This window comes from Neophocaena asiaeorientalis, unplaced genomic scaffold, assembly GCF_003031525.2.
Source record: "Neophocaena asiaeorientalis asiaeorientalis breed wild unplaced genomic scaffold, Neophocaena_asiaeorientalis_V1.1 scaffold82, whole genome shotgun sequence".
Taxonomy (NCBI): Eukaryota; Metazoa; Chordata; class Mammalia; order Artiodactyla; family Phocoenidae; genus Neophocaena; species Neophocaena asiaeorientalis.
Window position 1 is genome coordinate 4,075,553 of NW_020173068.1, and position 18,793 is coordinate 4,094,345.

Sequence of the window (18,793 nt, forward strand, 5' to 3'; positions counted from 1 at the left end):
AGGGAAGCCCTCCTTGTTATTATTTTTATTTAATCTTTGCTCTCAGCCCCAGTCTGCTCTGCAGTTCCCAAAGTCGTTGAGAGAAGAGTCTTGAGAAAACCCACCTGCTGGAGAAAAGAACTTGGAAAAGGGACCCCTGAGTGTAAATACTGTGGGGCAAATCCTCAGTTTTCTGTCTTTTCTCTTGCTGCTTTGCCCCAGGGGTAGGCCCAGTGGTGACAGTGCTGGTGGTTAGAACTCTGAGAGAACTTCATGTTTCAGACCAGAGGACCAGAAAAAATGGGCCTGTAGAGCCAGATAATGTAGATAAAATGCTGGAGAGGAGAGAATGGATGAAGGAAACCCTCTAATTCTGTGTATGAACCAACACAAGTCCTGGGCTGAACCCCAAGCTGAGCCTATATGGAAGACACCCCAAGAAGGTGAGCAAAGCTTTGGGTACTGGCACCATGTAAACCACTGCCCATATCCCAGACTAACCCCTGCACCAGGCAGACCCAAACCACATAGCAAAGCTTTGAAAGTAAAACTGATTAGAATCACTCCCTGCAGCAGGTGACATAGAACATGCAGTCTGCACCTAACCAGGTTTGCCTGCTACTAAAAAAGAACAAATTTCCAGAGGCTTTTTAACAGTACCCAGAGTCTCAGAAGATAATATTGAAAATGTCCAGGATACAATAAAAAGTTACTCAATAAGGAACATCCAACCAATTCTCAAAGCAAAAGACAATAGATGCAAACCATGAAAAGACCCAGATGTTGGAATTGTCAGACAAAGACTTCAAAGCAGCTATTATAACAGTACTCTGTGAGGGAAAGATGGATGCTTTAGAATGAATGTGAAAACAGACATTCTCAGCAGAGAAATAGAAACCATTAAAAAAGAGCCAAAAAGCAGGCAGTGTTGGTCAAAAGGTACAAAGCCTCAGTAATACAAAACAAACAAGTTCTGGAGATCTGTACAGCACAGGGCCTGTAGTTAGTGTTGTATTGTATGTATACTTAAAAACTTGCTGGGTGTGATGAATTGGGAGATTGGGATTGACATATATACACCAATATGTATAAAATGGATAACTAATAAGAACCTGCTGTATAAAAAAATAAATAAAATAAAATTCAAAAATTAAAAAAAAAAGTTTTACAGAATAAAAAGAAAAAAACTTGCTGGGAGGGTTGATCTTATGTTAATTGCTCTCACCACACAAAGGAAATCAATATTTTTAAAGGCAGGGGCAGGAGGAAACTTTTGGAGGTCATGGATAAATTTATGGCCTTGATTATTGTGGTGAAATTTTCAGTAGTGTATACTTACCTTCAAACTCATCAAGTTGTATACATTAAATATTTGTAGCTTCCTCTATGTCAATTATACCTTAATAAAATGATTTTAAAAAGAATCACTGAATTATACTAAGAAAAAACAAAAAAAAACCAAATGACCAAATGACAATTTTAGAACTTAAGAAACACAATATCTCAGATCTTAAAAATTCACAGGATGGGGCTTCCCTGGTGGCGCAGTGATTGAGAGTCTGCCTGCCGATGCAGGGGACACGGGTTCGTGCCCCGGTCCGGGAGGATCCCACATGCCGCGGAGCGGCTGGGCCCGTGAGCCACGGCCACTGAGCCTGCGCGTCTGGAGCCTGTGCTCCGCAACGGGAGAGGCCACAACAGTGAGAGGCCCGCGTACCGCAAAAAAAAAAAAAAATTCACAGGATGGTCTCAATAGCAAAGGGAGATGACAAAGAAAAGACTCAGTAAACCTGAAGCTAGATCAATAGGAGTGAAGCAATCTAAAGAAGAGAGAGAGAAAATATTATAAAAACTGAACAGAGACTTAGGGACATGTGGGAAAATATCAAAAGATTTAATATGCACGAAATTGGAGTCCCTTAAAGGTGCAGAAAAAGAATTTTTTAAAATGACGACTGAAATTTTCTCAAGTTTGGTGAAAAACTTAAATTTACAGATTCAAGAAATCCAGCAAACGCCAAACAGGATAAACTCAAAGACAACCCACACTCACACATCTCATAATCAAACTAAAAACCACCAATAAGGAAAAAACAATCTTGAAAGCAGCCAGGAAAAAAAAAAGAACCAAAAGCCAAAAACACTTTACATTTAGGGGGCCATGGAGGCCAGAAGATAGTGGAACAGCATCTTTAAATTGCTGCAGGTTGGGACTTCCCTCATGGCACAGTGGTTAAGAATCCGCCTGCCAATGCAGGGGACACAGGTTCGGGCCCTGGTCCGGGAAGATCCCACATGCCGCGGGGCAACTAAGACCGTGTGCCACAACTACTGAGCCCGTGTTCTAGAGCTTGTGAGCCACAACTACTGAGCCCACGCGCCTAGAGCCCGTGCTCCGCAACAAGAGAAGCCACTGCAATGAGAAGCCCATGCACCGCAACGAAGAGTAGCCCCCGCTCGCCACAACTAGAGAAAGCCCGCGTGCAGCAACGAAGACCCAACGCAGACAAAAATAAATAAATAAATAAATAAAAATACAGTGTTGCAAGGGACTTCCCCAGCAGTCCAGTGGTTAGGACTTTGTACTTCCACTGCAGGGGGCATGGGTTCAATCCCTGGTTGGGGAGCTAAGATCCCGCATGCCACGCAACACGGCCAAAATAAATAAATAATAATAAAAAAATAAAGTCCTGCAAGAAAAGAACTGTTAACATCTCTACATCTAGCAAAAATATCCTTCAGGAATGAAAGTAAAATAAAGACATTCTCAGTGAAGGAAACTAAGAGAATTTATCATCTGTGGGCCTGCTCTAAAAGAAAGTTAAAGGAAGTTCTTCAGGCTGAAGGGATATGACCCCAGAGATAAACTTGGGAGTTTAGGAATAAATAAAGAGCAACAAGAGGGTAAAAATATGAATAAGTATAATAGATTATATTTCTCCTGTCAAGTTCTTTAAAATACATATGACTTGAGAGCAAAAATCCTAACATTTTTGGGGGTATTTCAATGAATGTAGATGTAATACATATATGATAACCATTATAAAGGGGAAAAGGTAAAGGCACCTTTATGGTTTTAATGCATCTATCTTTTACTTGAGGTGTAAAGTATGAACACTAAATAGACTGTCAAACGTTAAGTATGTATATTGTAATCCCTAGAGAAACACAGAACCTACAGAAAATTAATACAAAGATATACAGCCAAAAAGCCAATAAGTAAATTAAAATGGAAGAGTAAGAATAACAAAATAATCCATTGCACAGCTAGATCCCACTTCATCCCAGTCTGGAAGCAGAGGGACCTGAGTGAACAGGCTTGATGGGTAGAGCATGCAGGAAAAGTGAGCCTGTGGGTTTTTATGTGTGTAATTTTGGACTGATTAGAGAGGGTACTTTCCACGGGGGTCAAGGAAAGCCTCTCTGAGGAGATGATATTGAGTTGAAATTGGGAGGACAATGGTGGGGTTTGGGGTGTCAATACTTAATACCCTCTTTCTTGCCCAAGTTCTGAAACAACTGAGTCAAATGAGGAGTCAGATATATCGAATCCAAATAACATTTTGTTACCATTCCAGTTACTACTGCTGCATAACAAACCACCTGAAAACTTAGTGTGTAAAACAGCTGTCTGATGTTAATGGATTCTATTGGTTGGGAGTTCAGAAAGGGCACAGCAGAGATGTTCCATAATGTCTAGGATCTTAGCTGGGAAGACTCGATGGCTGAGGCGGACTTGATGGCTAGGGGCTGGGATCGTCTGGAGATGTACACGGCTAGAAGTTGAGGTTGGGTGTAGGCTGGCACCTCAGCTGGGCTGCAGCCAGAGCACCTAAATATGACATGGGCTAGTTTGGCTTCCTCACGGCATGGTGGCTGGGTTATAAGAGAGAGCATCCCAAGAGAGTCCATGGCATTTTATGATCCAGCTTTGGAAGTCACACAGCGTCACTTTTACCATGTCCTATGATTAAAGCTGTCACAAAGGCGCACTCAAGTTCAAGGAATGGGGACATAGATGCCACCGCTTGATGACAGGAGTGTCAAGGTCACATTGTAAAGAGAACGTGTGGAATTGGAGATATTGTTAAGGCCACAATAACTGATAAACTTGTTTGTAGGCCAGAGTTTAAGTCTGCGGGTGAGAAGTGAGGTGTGTTGCTCCAGTAAAGCCTTTCTCATGGAAACACGCCAGTGGGAATAAATGAGCCTTGTTCTTGAGAGAAGAGCATTTCAGCAGAGGGAGTAGTTGCAATGGCCCTGCCATGGGCAAGAGTGGAGTATGTTCCAAGACCTGAAAGGCAGCATGGCTGGGGCATGGTGGGAGAGGAGGAGAGGTTGATGGGGGGAGCTGCATTTGTTGAGTTCGGCAGGAGGGACCTTAAATGTCAGGCTAAGGAGTTTGCTGGGAGGCCAGTGGGTGCTAAGGAAGTCTGAAGGATGCCATGAAGCTGTCCCCACAAGGGCCAGAGTCACATCAGGGGGCATTATCCCCATGCCCATGAGGCAGTTGAGTTTGAGAAGACAAGGCTTTGGGACTTGGCCAGGGTCCCTCACACCCTGCCCTGTGCACCCTCGGTTTGTCCTGTGGTGCAGAAGGCCCTGGGAGATCAGGAACAGAAGCTGCACACCATTCCGTGTGGAGCCCCAGGGCGGGATCTGAAGGGACCAGTGCCTACCCCAGAGTTAATTTGACCCCCTGCACCCCCAGGATCCCACGGCCACAGCCCTTCGCCAAGTTGGACTATTCTATCGGTGGTCAGAGCAGAACACTGGGCTGGACCTCAAGGCAATGCCCACACTGCCCATAGCTCCATCCATAGCTTGGCTGATACGTCACTGCTGTGGGCACCTCTAGGAGAAGCTCCGCTTAGACCATCGCATTCACCCTCCTGGTCCCCAAGCAGAGTTTGGGTGTGACTGGCATTATAGAAACGTGGAAAGGAGGCCATGCAGGCAGCCACGAAGAGGGGCTGAAACCAGCAGAGGATAGAGCTGGGACTAGAATCCTAGATGTGGGCCTCCCAAGCGCTCAGTTTAACGGCCCCTGATAACCAGGGGGTCCTTTGATGTCGTTTGTATACATCTGCCCAGGTCGGGGATGGTGCTGATGAGGACCCAGACCCCAGGCCCGGGGTGCCAATGCAGCGAGTTCTGTAGAAGCCCCACCCCCGCGCCCCTTCTCCTGGCTCGAGGCGAGTTTGGATACCCGTCCGGCTGCTTCGTGCCCTTCCTGTGGTCAGAGCTTGAGAGCTTCACCGTCCTGCTCCGCTCGGGTAACGTCTTCGCCTCCTCTGCCTCTGCGGTCGCCTGCAACGTGGGGGCTCCGGCTTGCACCCTCACTGACCACGTGGTGGGGGCGGGGTCTGAGCGGGTTGGAGGGGGCGGGGCCCTGGGGACAGACAGGGAGGGCCTGCGTGACAGTCTGGGCGAGGCCGGAGCAGGCGCGGGCCTGAGGGGAGTGACAGAATGGGCAGGGCCTCGGGGAGGATCTAGGGAAAGTGAGCTGTGCCCTGCGGGGGCGGGGCTTGCTGACAGAGTGGGGGCTCGGCTGGGGCGTGCTGTGGCGAGCAGGCTGCTGACAGTAAGGGCAGGGCTCGGGAGTGGGCGGTACCACAGAATGACTGAAAGAGCAAGGCTAGAGCCAGGAAGAGGGTTTAACGAGTCTTGCGAAGGCAGTGCGGGAAGGACTAACTGGGCAAGGGGCCGGCCGCGGGCTGAGCGATTGAGGAGGACCCTCAGGGTACGGGCGGGGCCGGCGGGCGGGCTCAGCTAGGCGAGCTGGGCGAGGCCAGGGATAACTGACGGGACTGGGGTAGGGCTGGAGATGGTGGAACGCTAGACTACTACGTAGAGTCCAGAGGTGGGGGCACAATGACTGTGCAAGGGGCCAGGGAAAGATGACTGGCAGCTCGAGGACGGGGAAGGAGGGAGGAAACGAGGGACGTAGGTGAGTAGAGTGAGGCAGGTGGCGGGACCTAGAATAACGGCCGCCTGTGGGGGGGGGGGGGCAAGAGGCCATGAGTGACAGCCAGAGGGGTCGGCCTCAAAAGTCTCCCCTGCAACTCTGCGAGGAATTCCTCTTCCGGCTGAACAACGCGGGCTTCGCTCACTTCGTGCCCCAGGTGTGGTGGTGCAGAGATAACAGACCTGCAGGAAGGAGGTTTCCGTCTTCCAGGCCACCACCGGTCCCGTCCCGTCCCAATGAAATCCATCCGAGGGCGTCCACCTGCTCCTGATCGCGCCACGGGATCGTTCCTAGGGCCGGGAAACGCGCCACTAGCGACCGCCCCCGTGGTAGCCCTGGTTCGGCGTCGGTTCTGAGCCGGCCCTCCTGTCTACAGTTGCAGAAGCGCTTTCTGGACTGGTCCCTGCTGGATCTGCGGGTCTTCGCACGACGTCCTCCGAGCCTGCGCTGCCGCCCGGGCACTTTCACGCTGGCGCTGCCCGTCGCCCTGAAGGTCGCAGTGTCCCGGAATCACAGTGTCCCTGCTGGGAGTCAGCTTTCCAGCTGGTGGGCGGGATCGGGCTCTGCTCGGTCCTGACCACGCCCCCTCTGTTTACCGGCCACCACCCCCCCCCCCCCTCCGCCCAACTGGCCCCATCCCCTTAGTGCCTCGGTTGCCCTGCTCTTCCCTGGCCCACTCTTACACGCAGTCCCCGCCCCTAAGGATAAGCCCCGCCTACTGCTACCTTCCGGTCTCCGACTACCCTATGTCTCCTCCCCAGTCCCTGCACTTCTTGGCTTCGTCCCCTCCTATCCCAGGCCTCCTCCCCATGTTCAAATGGCTCCAGGGGCTCCCCAGGGGCTGGGGATACGGGTCCGCAACGCTTTGTCCGACACCTCTTCCTACTTTCGGCTTTGTGTCCTCCATGAGGCCTAGCTCTTCCTCAGTATCTCCTCTGGGCTGGGAGGCCAGAGGTGGGTCCTGCATGAAGCCTGAATGGGAGGGGAAGGGGTCGTACCAGCAGGATGCTGAGATTGTGGCTCAGGTCTTTGTGTCTGAGCAGAAACTCAGGGCATCCCTGAATCTGATCAAGTGAGAGAGAGCTGCTCCTTTCTGTATGGGTTCCTGTTGGGGGGTTGGAGCCGCAGGGCCGCCTGAAAGGGACAGATCCCTCTCACCTCCTATTCCTGCTGTTTCTGAAATCTCAGCCTGCATTCACATGTAGGGCCCCTTGCCGTGAGTGGTGTGTAATGCCTCATCTGGAGCCCACCTTGTGCCCACCAAGGTTCCCACGGAAGACTCCTACTCCTCGGCCCCAGGACACCTGAGTGACCTGCTTTATGGGAGAGTCTGACTATTTCCAGGTTCCAGACCTCAAGACGCTGCTGGGCATCGCCCTCTAGGCAGTGGTGCTGCCCTATATCAACCTTGAGCCGCCGGGGAGCCTGCCATCACCCCATCACCCTCAGCCCTGGGGCCGGCTTCCCAAACAGATGTTCCTTGTCACAGCACTGCTCCACATCTGGAGCCTGGCATTCCCACAGAGTTGGGGGTGGGAGACGGTAGAGAAGAACAGAGGGTCAAGTTCTCCGTTGGGAGGCCCTTGTAATGGATGGGGAAACTGAGGCCCAGAAATGGAGCCACTTAGTCACGAGTGTGGCAGCAGTAAAGCCTACACATTTGCCACTCACCCCAGTGCAGCCAGCACCCACCTGCCCCTGGAAAGATCTGACAAGACTCAAGGTGTGTCCTCCCCAGTTTGCCTGAAGGAGGGCCTTACCTCATCTTCTATCCTTAGGGCTAATCTTCAGGACACCCTGGACGGCATCCAAGAGGTAAGGTGGTCCTCTTTGGGTTCTCTCAAATCTGGAATTCCCTTGATCATGGGGAAGGGGGAGGAGCTGCCCCCAGGAGTAAGCATGGCCAGTCCTGGGAGCTGGGGTCTCTTGGACATCCAGCAGACTCCCACACTGCCTTCTCACCTCCCAGAATGGAGGTGACATGCATCCTGCCCACTCTACGGTCTCTCTAGTACCTCCCCCTGAGTCCCTGCTCTTCAAGACTCATCTGCTTCCAGGGCACTAAGCCCCTTCCTCTAGGCACTGGCTAGAGTGGGTCTCTATGGCTTCAATGGGCTACAGGAACCCTGATGGGTGGGTGGGTGCTCGGCACACCTCAGGGGACCAGAGCTTGCAGACCTAGAAAGTTCTGGCCCCAGGCCACGAAAGAATTCACAGCCTTCACCCATCAGTCCAGAATCAGTATTCTAACAATTCCAGGCCACGAAAGGATTCACAGCCTTCACCCATCAGTCCAGAATCAGTATTCTAACAATTCCAGGCCATATTTACTGAACGCATGTTCTGCTCCATTTAACCACATCACTCCCCTACTTACCTTCTTTGGCTTCCCAGCTTTCAAATAAAATCCAAGATCCACACCGTGGCTTATGAGGCCCTGCTTGGTATTCCAGCCTCTCTCCAGCTTTCTCCTTTGCCCATTACACTCTGGCCAAGATGGCCTCTCTCTGTTCTGTGAACACACCTGTGTTTTTCTGCCTCTGGGCCTTTGCACAGGCCCCTCTCTGCTTGGACTGGATTGTAAGCCCTAAAATGGCAGGGACCATGTTTGATTTTGTTTGTCTCTAAATCCCCAAGCATTTAACCTGTTAAACAGTAGACAATAATGCCAGCTGTAATAGGTCTTAATAAATAGTTCTTGAATAAATGTGCCTGATGCACATTTTTCTATTGACATATTTAATCTTTACTACAATCATGTAAGGTAAGAGATATCATTAGCTCTCTTTTTCAGAAAACAGAAACTCAGTGAGGTTAGGCCATTTGTTGAAGGTCACACAGCTAAGATTTGAACCCAGGGGGAGGCTTTTTTCACCTGTCATTGAGTATGAGGGCATTCGTGCCAGGTGGTACACCACAGGCCAGCTCCCAGATTCTAGATGCTTGTAGCTTCCTGGAGCAGGAAGGCATGGGGTCTGGGCTGGAAAGTTGCCAAGACTTGGGTCCTCAAAAGCCCTAAGAGAGCATTGCAGGTGGAAGAAACAGCGGTGAGCAAAGGTGTGAAGGCAGGAAGATCCAGCTCCTGGGACAACCAGACTCACAGGGCTGGGCCAGCCCAGGACACACAGCCAGCTGGTCCCAGGGCTGCGTCAGCTGGTGGTCTCCAGAGGCAGGACCCCGGTGGGCAGGGAAATTGAGGCGGGGAGTCATTACGCAGCCCCTCTCCCCAGTCTGTGGCTGGGAGCCCCCAGGGACGAGGGCTGGGCTCTTCCAGGCAGGACGTTCCCACGCGGAGGCGGTCCTGGGAAAGGCTGTGGGGCGGGCCCGGAGGCGGGCTCCAGCACTCCGGTCCCTCTGCAGCCTGTTCTCCGTTACTTGCTCCGCAGACCCGGGTCGCGTTCTGGCTTCCGCTGAGCCGCACGGTAAGTGAGTGGGTGGGAAGAGCCCCGGCTGCCCAAACCCGAGCCGGTGGGAGACGCGGCTGGGACTCCGGCTTTTACCACCCGTGGGGGCGCTGCTATAGAGGAGCATGGGGGGTGGGGCGGGCGGGCGGCTACTGGCAGCTCAGAGTTGAGGGGAACTTTCCTCCGTCCGCATATGGGGAGCCATTTCTTTCCTCAAATGTAGATTACTCCTTCCCTCCCCATAGGTGGGGCTCTCAACCACTTATCACTAATGGGGAGCCCTTCCTTTCCAGATGTGCAGCCCCTTCCCACTTTCCATATATGGTACGCCCCTCCCTTTCTCTAATGATTGGGTGCCTCTGTTTCCCTAGAAGGGATACCCCCTTCTTCTCCCCAGATGTGTGCCTCTCTTCCTCCCTCTGTCCCAGTTTGGTCCGTGTCCTCCTCTAAGTTCCCTCCTCACCCCCCTGGGATGCCAGACCCTGAGATTTCCCCGGGGATGGAGGGTTGGGCTCGCCTGTCTCCCTCTCCCACCAGGTCCAGCAGAGCAGGCTCTCCAGGCACGTAGGCAACCAATTATGGGGGAAGGGGTGGGGGCCAAACCATCTGCAGGAGACCTTGGCAGATGGCCCTGTAGCTAGGAGAGTTAGCCCAGGACCTGCTCCCTCCCTACCTGGACTCCCACCCTGTTTCCTCTAGAGGACAAACAGCTGAGAGAGGTTTCCCAACCTAGCCACCATGAGCTGGGGCTGGAACCAGAACCCAGGCTCCCAGACCCAAACTGTTCAGGTCCTGCCTTAAGAGTTAGGCCTCCTCCCACTTCTCAGATGGTAAACTGAGGTCCCAGGAGGGGGCTCCAAATGTCTAGGATGCCCATCAACCCCCATAGGTATATCACACAAAATTAGAAGGGGCAGGCGGTGACCTTGAAATCCTGGGGACCAGTCCCCCAGCCACAGCACCTGTGAAAAAGCTGTTCCTCTGGATCCTGAGGGGAAGGGCAGAGGGCAGAGGGCAGGACTCATTCACACACACCCCCAGATGTCCTTTAGAGCTGCCTGGAGCTTGGTGCTGAGGAAAGGAGGACTTGGAATGCGAGGGATCCACAGCCCAGGAGGCACTGGTAAGACCTGGACACCCACCCCGCCCTGACCCTCGCCTAACTGCAAGGCCAGGGGCAAGGGTCCTGTCTGCAGGCTGCCCCTGGTCCCTTTCATGCTGCCCTGGGCCTGCCCCAAACCATTTCCCATGATCCTACCCCTTGGTCCGGGGCCACATTCTTCCAGGAAATAGAGACAGCCGTCCCCTCCTCCCAAGCTTTCTCAGGGTCTGACCCCCATATCTCAGGCCCCTAAGACCTTTGTGCCCTGAGGCTGAATGTGCTGACAGAACTTTGGACCGCCTTTCCAGACCCTTGTGTCCATGCTAGTCAGAAGAAAGAGGCCTAAAGTAGGAGAGACTTCAGCCAGATAGAAGGGCCTTCCTGACCCTCTGGAGAATAAAAACAGATAACATTTATTGAGCCCTTACTATGTACCCTGAGCTGTGATAAACTTTTTGCAGAGATTAACACATTTAGACTTCACAGCAAACACATGAAGTGGATGCTATGCTGTTATCTCCATTTCTCAGGTAAACAAACAGGCCCAGAGCCAGGACTGTTTGCCCAAAGCAGTTCCCATGCTATTTGGGCAAGGTGGTACCAATGCCCTCCTTGAGGGCATCGCTGGTGACAATAAACAGAAGAAGCTTTACTGAGACCCTTCGAGCACCCAGCCTTGTTCTGGACACTCACATGGAGCCCTTGAGGGCTTAGCCATCAGGGAAAGCTTCCAAGAATGGAAGCCAGAGGTAAAGCCAACCGCTGTCTATCAGTGTAATTTATGGAGCATCTACTGTGTGCCAGGCACTGTGCTAAGCCTTTTGAGTGCATTATCTTGAAGCTTCCACAACAGTGTGGGGTTGGATCTTTTACTCTCCCCACTTTCCGGATGAGGACGTTGAACACAGTGAGGTAAAGGGGCTTGTCAGAGCTGGGCCGGGGTGGAACTGGGGTTCCGCAACTCCAAAGCTGTGCCCTTGACCACTCATTAAAAGCATAGGGATATAGTGAGAGGCCCGTGCACCGCGATGAAGAGTGGCCCCCGCTTGCCACAACTAGAGGAAGCTCTCGCACAGAAACGAAGACCCAACGCAGCAAAAATAAATAAATTAATTAATAAACTCCTATCCCCAACATCTTCTAAAAAAAAAAAAAACAAGCATAGGGATAATGCTTTACAGTATGTGGGGCAGTTTCCCATCTGCCATCTCAGGTTCATCACACTGAACCTTTCCCTACCCATTGCCTTTGCCTGATGTGCCCTCCTCACCCCAGATCTTCCCAGAGGACACAGGATTTGAAGCCACAGGGGCTGAATTGCAGCCCTGGCCCGGCTCCCTTTGCTCTGTGAATTTCAGCAAGTCCCTTAGCTACTCAGTTTCTTCCTCTGTAAGATTAAGAGAACAATATCACTGTCTCAGAGTGATGCCGAGCCAATGAGTCAACTCGCCCGCAGGCCTTAGCATGGCTCCTGGCACACAGTAAGTGCTCAATAAGTGCCACCCTCTTTGTTAATACTGCGGTTAGTGCCAGGACGTCCCAGGGGCAGCCTGAACTCAGTTCCTCCCTGTGCCCGCAGCCCACGGCAAGGAGAAGATGCCCCCCTACACCAACTACCATGCCCAGCGCTCCTACCCCATGCCCGATGAGCCCTTCTGCACGGAGCTCAACGCAGAGCAGCAGGCCCTGAAGGAGAAGGAGAAGGGCAGCTGGACGCAGCTGAGCCATGCTGAGAAGGTGGCCCGTAGGTCTCAGGGCGGGGCTGGGGGCGACTTTGCAAAGAAGGGCCTGGCCTGTCACGGAGCAGTGGGCAGGGAGAGCCCCCAGCCAAGACAGCCAGAACCACCCAAAGACTCGAATGCATACCTGGGGTGAAATTCATTCCTTTCTTCATTCCTTTTTTTATTCGTTGAACTGTTTGTGTACAGCCTGGTGCTAGGCGATGCTGGGGACACAGAAGTGAATCCCCCTGAGGGTTCCTGCCCTCAGGGTGCTCCCAGTCCAGTGGGGGAACCAACACAAGCCCAGATAGCTGTAATACAGGATATGCGGCTGGGTGAGGTGTGTTCAGGGGGCTGTGAGAACCCAAGGGAGAGAGAAAGATGGAATCCTGGTGGGCCTTCCAGAGGAGGAGGGTTGTTCCAGCTGGCTTTGGATGCTGAGGAGGAGGGGCTGCCGGGTAGTAGGAACAGCATGGGGAAGGATATAAGAGCTGGAGAGCATGGAGGGTCCTGGGCATCACTGAGTGGTATGGGGAGATGGAGCAGAAAGAGGCAGGTGAGGTGGGTGGGAGAGCAGGGGCCTGACCCTGGGAAGCAGGAAGGATGTGTGACCCCAAGTGCTGCCCACCAGAAGTGCCCCTGGGAGCCAGCTTTGCCATCAGCTCCTGGCCATGCTTTGCACATGCTAGATGCTCAATAAGAATTTGCTGAATGGACAGCATCTGCTGCAGGGAGGGGGAGGCTGGAGGTCCCTGAGGCCAAGAGTTGGCCCAGGGCCCTTGGAATGGATGCACCTGAGGCCCCTCCTCCCCCACCCCTCACCTGCCTCCAGTGTACCGGCTCCAGTTCCATGAGACTTTCACAGAGATGAACCGTCGCTCCAACGAGTGGAAGACAGTGATGGGCTGTGTCTTCTTCTTCTTTGGATTCACAGGTCTGCTGATTTGGTGGCAGCGGGTCTATGGTGAGTGGCAGTGTCTCAGCTGGCCGCAGCCCTCGGCCGTGCCCTTGTGGCCACAGCCACCCGCCAAGCTTTGATAAGGGAATTATGCTGGCACTCATCTGAAGAGTTTTGAAAAGTCCCCCAAAGAGGTGTATGGGGAAGGGCAGAGCACGGCTGCCTGGGTTGCAATGTAGGGACCCTACCTCTCTGGGCCTCAATTCTCTCATCTGTAAAATGGGAATAATAGTGCCCACATCTCAGGGTTCTTGTGAGGATTTAATTATAAAACTGTTGCCTAGTGCCTGGCACATAGTTATGAACGGTGTTGTTACTGATTGCTGTTATTAACCGTGAACTTTTCAGTATATTGTTTTGTCTGCTGTAACAAAGAGTCTCCAATGTACAAGAGCTTAAACAAGATAGAAGTTTTTTTCCTCTCTCACAAAAAAGGCCAGGGGGAGTATGGGGATTCCACAATATCAGACTCCTTTTGTCTTGTTGCTCTGCCATCCTTAACATGCAGCTTCCTTCTTGACATACAAAATGGCTGCTCCAGCTCCAGCCATAAAGCCTACATTCCAGCCAGGAAGAGGGAAAGGGAGGACACGCTCTCTCTAAGGTCCAGAATTTGCACCACCACTTCTGCTCACATCCTATTGGCTAGAAGTGATCATATGACCATGCGTAGCCACAGGGGAAGCTGGGAAATATAGTCTTTAGCTGAATAATCATGTACCCAACCGACCATTTATTACTACAGAAGAGTGATTCTCAAAGTGGGGTCTCTGGACCAACAGCTTCACTTGGGAACTTAGAAATGCAAATTCTCAGCCCCACTCTGGATCTACTGAGTCAGACACTCTGAGGCTGGAGCCCAGCAATCTATGTTTTAATATCCCTCTGGGTGATTCTGATGCGCACTCAGGTTTGAGAAGCACTGCTCTGGAAGTAGAGGGGAGCGTGCTGGGGATGAGGTGGCAGTCTCTGCCTCAATTGACTTCACCTCCAGAGGCCTCACTTTGTTTCTTCTTCTGTAAAAGTGTGATGGGAATTCCTACCTTGCATGAGGGTGAAATGAGAGAACCTTTGGGAAAAATTCTATTCTAGTCCAATGTTTGGTACTAATAGGTGCCCATAAAGATCTTTCCCTTCTTTCACACCCACTGGAATAGAAAGTACCAGAGACAAAGGTCAGGCAGGTTAAGCTGGCCTCAGGCGCAGATGGACCAGGAAGTAGGATGTGAGCAGGGCTGGGAGCTCTGGCCCCCAGGCCTTTCTAGGTCCACACATCAAGGCACCTAAAATGCCTCCGTGAGTTCACCCTTTGGGTCCCCACAGCTTTAAAGTGAACACCCCTATCCTACCTCCCACTCCCAACCCCTTCAGGAAGCATAAGAAACTGTCTCATCCTGGACCCTTCCCAATAAGTGGGAGCAAACTCAGTAATTATAGTAGCTATCATGTATTAGGGGTTTTCATATCTTCCCTCATTCTGCCAATTGCATTATAAATACTAACACATTCAATCCCCACAACCCTGGTGGACAGGACCTGTTTTTGACAGGTAAGGAAATTGGGGCTCAGAGATGAAGTGACTTGTTCAAGGTCACACAGCAAGGTAGTGGTAGAGCTGGGATTTGGACCCAGAAAGACTTCAAACCAGTGCTCCTCTTACCCTTGGGTCACAGAGTAGGTGAGGGAACTGAGGCTCAGAAAGGGGAAGGACCTTGGCCCAGTTCCCACACCAAGTCTAAGGCAGAGCAGGGATCATAACTCAGAGGTCCCCAGAGTGCAGCTTTAGTGGGGAGTCTGGTGGCGGATGGACAGGGTGGCGAGGGGTCCTCATGCAGGGCACCCTGACCTTGTGCCTGGAGACCCTGGCTCAGCGAGAGGGGGTGGGCCTGGCAGGGTCCCGCATGCCCCTGTCCCTACCCGGTTCCTTCCCTGCAGTGTTCCCTAAGAAACCCATCACCCTGATGGATGAGTGGAAGGCCCAGCAGCTCCAGCGCATCCTGGACATGAAGGGCAACCCTGTGCAAGGCCTGGCCCCCCGGTGGGACTATGAGAGGAAGGAGTGGAAGAAGTGACGTGGCATCCCAGCTGCTCGCGCTGCAGCTCTGCCCTGGCCCGGAGCCTACGGAGGCCCCTCCCCGCCACTTAACCCCAATAAAGCTGGCCTGCTCTCATCTGCCTTCAGTCTCCACCGCAGTCTCTACCTGCCATAAAGCCTACATTATACCTAAAATTGGGCAGGACAGTAGGTGAGAGGCAGTAAGCCACTTTCCAGGGCGCCACTTATCAGGGAGGGCTTCCTGGAGGAGTAGAGGTTGGGGTTGAGCCTTAAATGATAGGTGGGATTAGGAAAGGCAGAATACTTACTGAGTATCTGCTGTGTGCCAGGTACTAATCTAGGCCCCGGGGATGCAGCAGTGAATGAGACACACAAAGTGTCTGGCCTCATGGAGGAGGTGTTTCTTTATGTGTGTGTGTGTGTGTGTGTGTGTGTGTGTGTGTGTGTAGTGGGGGAGACAGAAAAAGGAATAAGTAAGTATAATATACAGTATGTTACACAGTAATCAGTGCTATGAAGGAACAAAACAGCAGGATAAAGGGACAGAGCTAAAAGGGGTTTGGGGGTGGAAGGTGAAGCCTCTTGGAAGAGGTGGCATATGACAAGAAAAAACAGCAAGTGCAAAGATCCTGAGACAGGATTTTAGTTTGTCAGTTTGTGGAATGTGGAACATCAAGGAGGCCACAGTGACTGGAGTAGAACGCCCTGGAGAATAGTAGGAAGGTGTGTGTTGTGGGAGAGGGTTGGTCTTGGGGCAGAAAGCAGATTATATAGGAATACACACACACATACCCCAGAACCAAGAAGAGAAGCCTCCTTTCTTCTTGGTATGTCCCCTCCAGCACCCTCTACTGGAGAAGTTTAGCATCTCACTGTAAAGGGGGCAGTGCCCAGAGTCCTGCTCATTATCTTAGAGCAGGCACTGAGGGGTGAATTTGGGGTGGAGGGGCAATACATTGATAACTGGCACAGCATCTTTGAGAAAGTCTTGGCCAGGCCAATGGGGAGCCTTAGAGCAAAAAAAGCCCATTAGATGAGTCCTGTGTTGGGCAAAATTGACCCATCCCTAGAGTCCCACCGTGCTCAGTCCTTTGTAGTCCTTGGTTTCCTAGGGGGGCTGTGGCCTTGGCATGAACACTGCAGCAGCTCTGAAAGTGCAGCAGCTGGAGGTGGTCATACACCTATCCTCTTCATAGCAGGTCCTCTTGAAGAGACATCTGAGCGGCACACCTCCAAGGACACCCTGGATGCCAATGGAGGGATTCAGCAGGGCAATTGGGACAATATTCATTCAATCAACAAATATTTATCGTGCGTCCACTATGTACCAGACTCTGGGGACAGAGTGAATGAGACCTCATTCCAGTGTCGTGTTTTCCAGTCCTCATGAATCTGAAAGTCTGTAATGGTCACCCTAATAAATTATAGAACAGATGAGTGCTAAGAAGGGGAGATACATGGTACTTGGACTGACCTAATCTAGAGAAGTCAGGGTGGGCTTCCCTGAAGAAGTGTCTTCATATTTGAGATATTGTTGCCGAAATTCATCCTCTGTACACTGGTGCCAGATTAAACCTCAGAGACAGAATTTTGAGTGAAGTAGAAAGAAATAGCTCTATTGCTTTGCCAGGCAAAGGGGGCCCCAGTGGGCTAATGCCCTCAGGAATGTGTGTCCTGCCCTGGAGGGGGTAGTGAGGAGTCTTTTTTTTTTTTTTTTTTTTTTGGGTCAACTCCGGACGCGCAGGCTTAGCGGCCATGGCCCACGGGCCCAGTCGCTCCGCGGCATGTGGGATCTTCCCGGACCGGGGCACGAACCCAGTGAGGAGTCTTATAGTATTCAAGGAGCAGGGTGTGATCAGCTCATGGACATTGTTCTGACTGTTTGGTGGGGAGGTAATCAGGAGTCAGCATCATCAGCCGCCTTGTTCCAGGTGGACTGGGGTCTACATGCTTGCGGGCAGCCTACAGTTAACTTCTCCCACCTGGTGGGGTTTTCAGTATCTGCAAAACAGCTCAAAGGACATGGCTCAGAATGTTATCTATAGTCCTCGAGGAAGAACTAAAGGTCCTTGACTTTGTTTAATGGCTAAAGTATTATTATTTTGTCTTGCTTGACTGTTTTCCTTTCTTTCTGCATTTTCTCACTTCTCTGATTAACTTTATTCTTTAAAACTTTGACTAAAGTTTTTCTACAGACAAAAAGCAGGTGGAGGAGATGGGGGGGGATCTATTCAGGGAAGGCCTCATAGGGTCCTGCTTGGTTACAATATGAAGGATGACTGAGTGTAAACTAGATGAAAGGGGTGGTGGAACAGCATTTTAGGCAAAGAAAAGCATGTGCAAAGGCCCTGTGGTAGTGAGGACCATGGCATGAAAGAGGAAATAAAGGAAGCCAGTGGGTTGTCACAGGATAAGGAAGAGATGAACAAGGGGAGACAGGGAAATGGGAGACTCATACAGGGCCTTGGAGTCTCTGCTGCCTCTACTGAAGACACAAGTCTGGGGAAAAGCAGGGAAAGATGGAGCTGAGGGAGTATGTGGGGGCCAGAGCATGGGAAGCCTTGAACATCCATTTAATTTTTATTTGAGAAAGACAGCTGCCTTGGTGCAAGTTTCTGTCTGGCCTGAGGGATCCATTTCACTGCCTTAGCATGAAAGATGCTGGGGATGCAGACATGGAGCAGAAAGGAGCCCTGGCATTCAGGTCTCCTGGCCTGCGGGCAGGACTGGCATGAACATGGCCAGTGGGAGGCTAAGGGGGATAAAAGCTATAGAAATGTTTGATAGTATGTTTTGACCCCATTATTTTGACCCAGGCCCTGATGCTTTGCTAGCAGCAGGGGCAGTTTCGACATAACTGAAGATGTTGAACTATGCAGGTGATAAACTTTGTTTAGATTAATAACTTGCTAAGGAATTACGTTGTGGGTAATAAAGAAAATTGTCAAAATTGGCCTGGGGAAAATTTGATGTCGTACTAGTCATTTTTTCGCCTACAATAATGCTGTGTAACAAACAACACCAAAACTTGATCGCTTATAACTTTGAGCATTTATTTCTATCTTTCATGGGCTTGTGGGTTGGCTGAGGCTCTGCTGGGATCTGCCAGGTTTAGTTCCAGGCTCTGGGTTGGTGTTTTGGTTTCCTAGGGCAGCCATAACAAAATACCACAGACTGGGTGGCTTAAACAACAGAAATGTATTTTCTCACAGTTCTGGAGGTTAGAAGTCCAAGATTGAAGTGTTGGTAGGATTGGTTTCTTCTGATGCCTCACTCCTTGGCTTGCAGATGGCCTCCTTCTCACTGTGTCCTCATGTGGTCACTCCTCTCTGTTTGTATCCCTGGTGTCTCCATGTGTGTCCAGATTTCCTCTTCTTATAAGGACACCAGGCATATCAGGTTAGGGCCTTCCCTGATGACCTCATTTAAGTTTATCACCTTTTTAAAGGCCCTATCTCCAAGTGCTTTCACATTCTGAGATATTAGGGGTTAGGACTTCAACATAGGAATTTGCAGGAGACACAATTCAGCCCGTAACAGTTGGGTTCAGGGTTATTCATGTATCTCCTTTTTCTGGGACCAGCAGGCACATGTTTTTGTCATGA

At 51.2% G+C, this 18,793-nt stretch overlaps 1 protein-coding gene across 4 annotated transcripts; it reads left to right on the top strand.

The window, feature by feature from the left end:
- Nucleotides 1-2,923: 2,923 nt before the first annotated feature.
- On the top strand, nt 2,924-15,308 carry COX4I2 (cytochrome c oxidase subunit 4I2). 4 transcript variants are annotated; one of them, XM_024742859.1, is made up of 8 exons: nt 5,648-5,722; nt 6,324-6,440; nt 7,726-7,762; nt 9,334-9,369; nt 10,393-10,474; nt 12,033-12,197; nt 13,007-13,138; nt 15,068-15,308. In XM_024742859.1, the coding sequence occupies exons 5-8, from the start codon at nt 10,393-10,395 to the stop codon at nt 15,202-15,204; spliced, it is 516 nt and encodes a 171-aa protein (XP_024598627.1). In that variant the 5' UTR covers nt 5,648-5,722; nt 6,324-6,440; nt 7,726-7,762; nt 9,334-9,369; the 3' UTR covers nt 15,205-15,308. The 4 variants fall into 4 exon arrangements, with proteins under 4 accessions (XP_024598625.1, XP_024598627.1, XP_024598628.1 ...); XM_024742860.1 differs by lacking the exon at nt 5,648-5,722 and having other exon boundaries at nt 6,053-6,440; XM_024742858.1 differs by lacking the exons at nt 5,648-5,722; nt 6,324-6,440 and having other exon boundaries at nt 7,040-7,762.
- The last annotated feature ends 3,485 nt before the right edge of the window (nt 15,309-18,793 follow it).

Coding starts and splice junctions, on each gene's coding strand:
- COX4I2 (XM_024742857.1), top strand. CDS start 5,081: ATGGTGCTGATGAGGACCCAGACCCCAGGCCCGGGGTGCCAATGCAGC. Junction 5,723..6,323: donor GATTGAGGAGGACCCTCAGG/GTACGGGCGGGG, acceptor TCCTGTCTACAG/TTGCAGAAGCGCTTTCTGGA.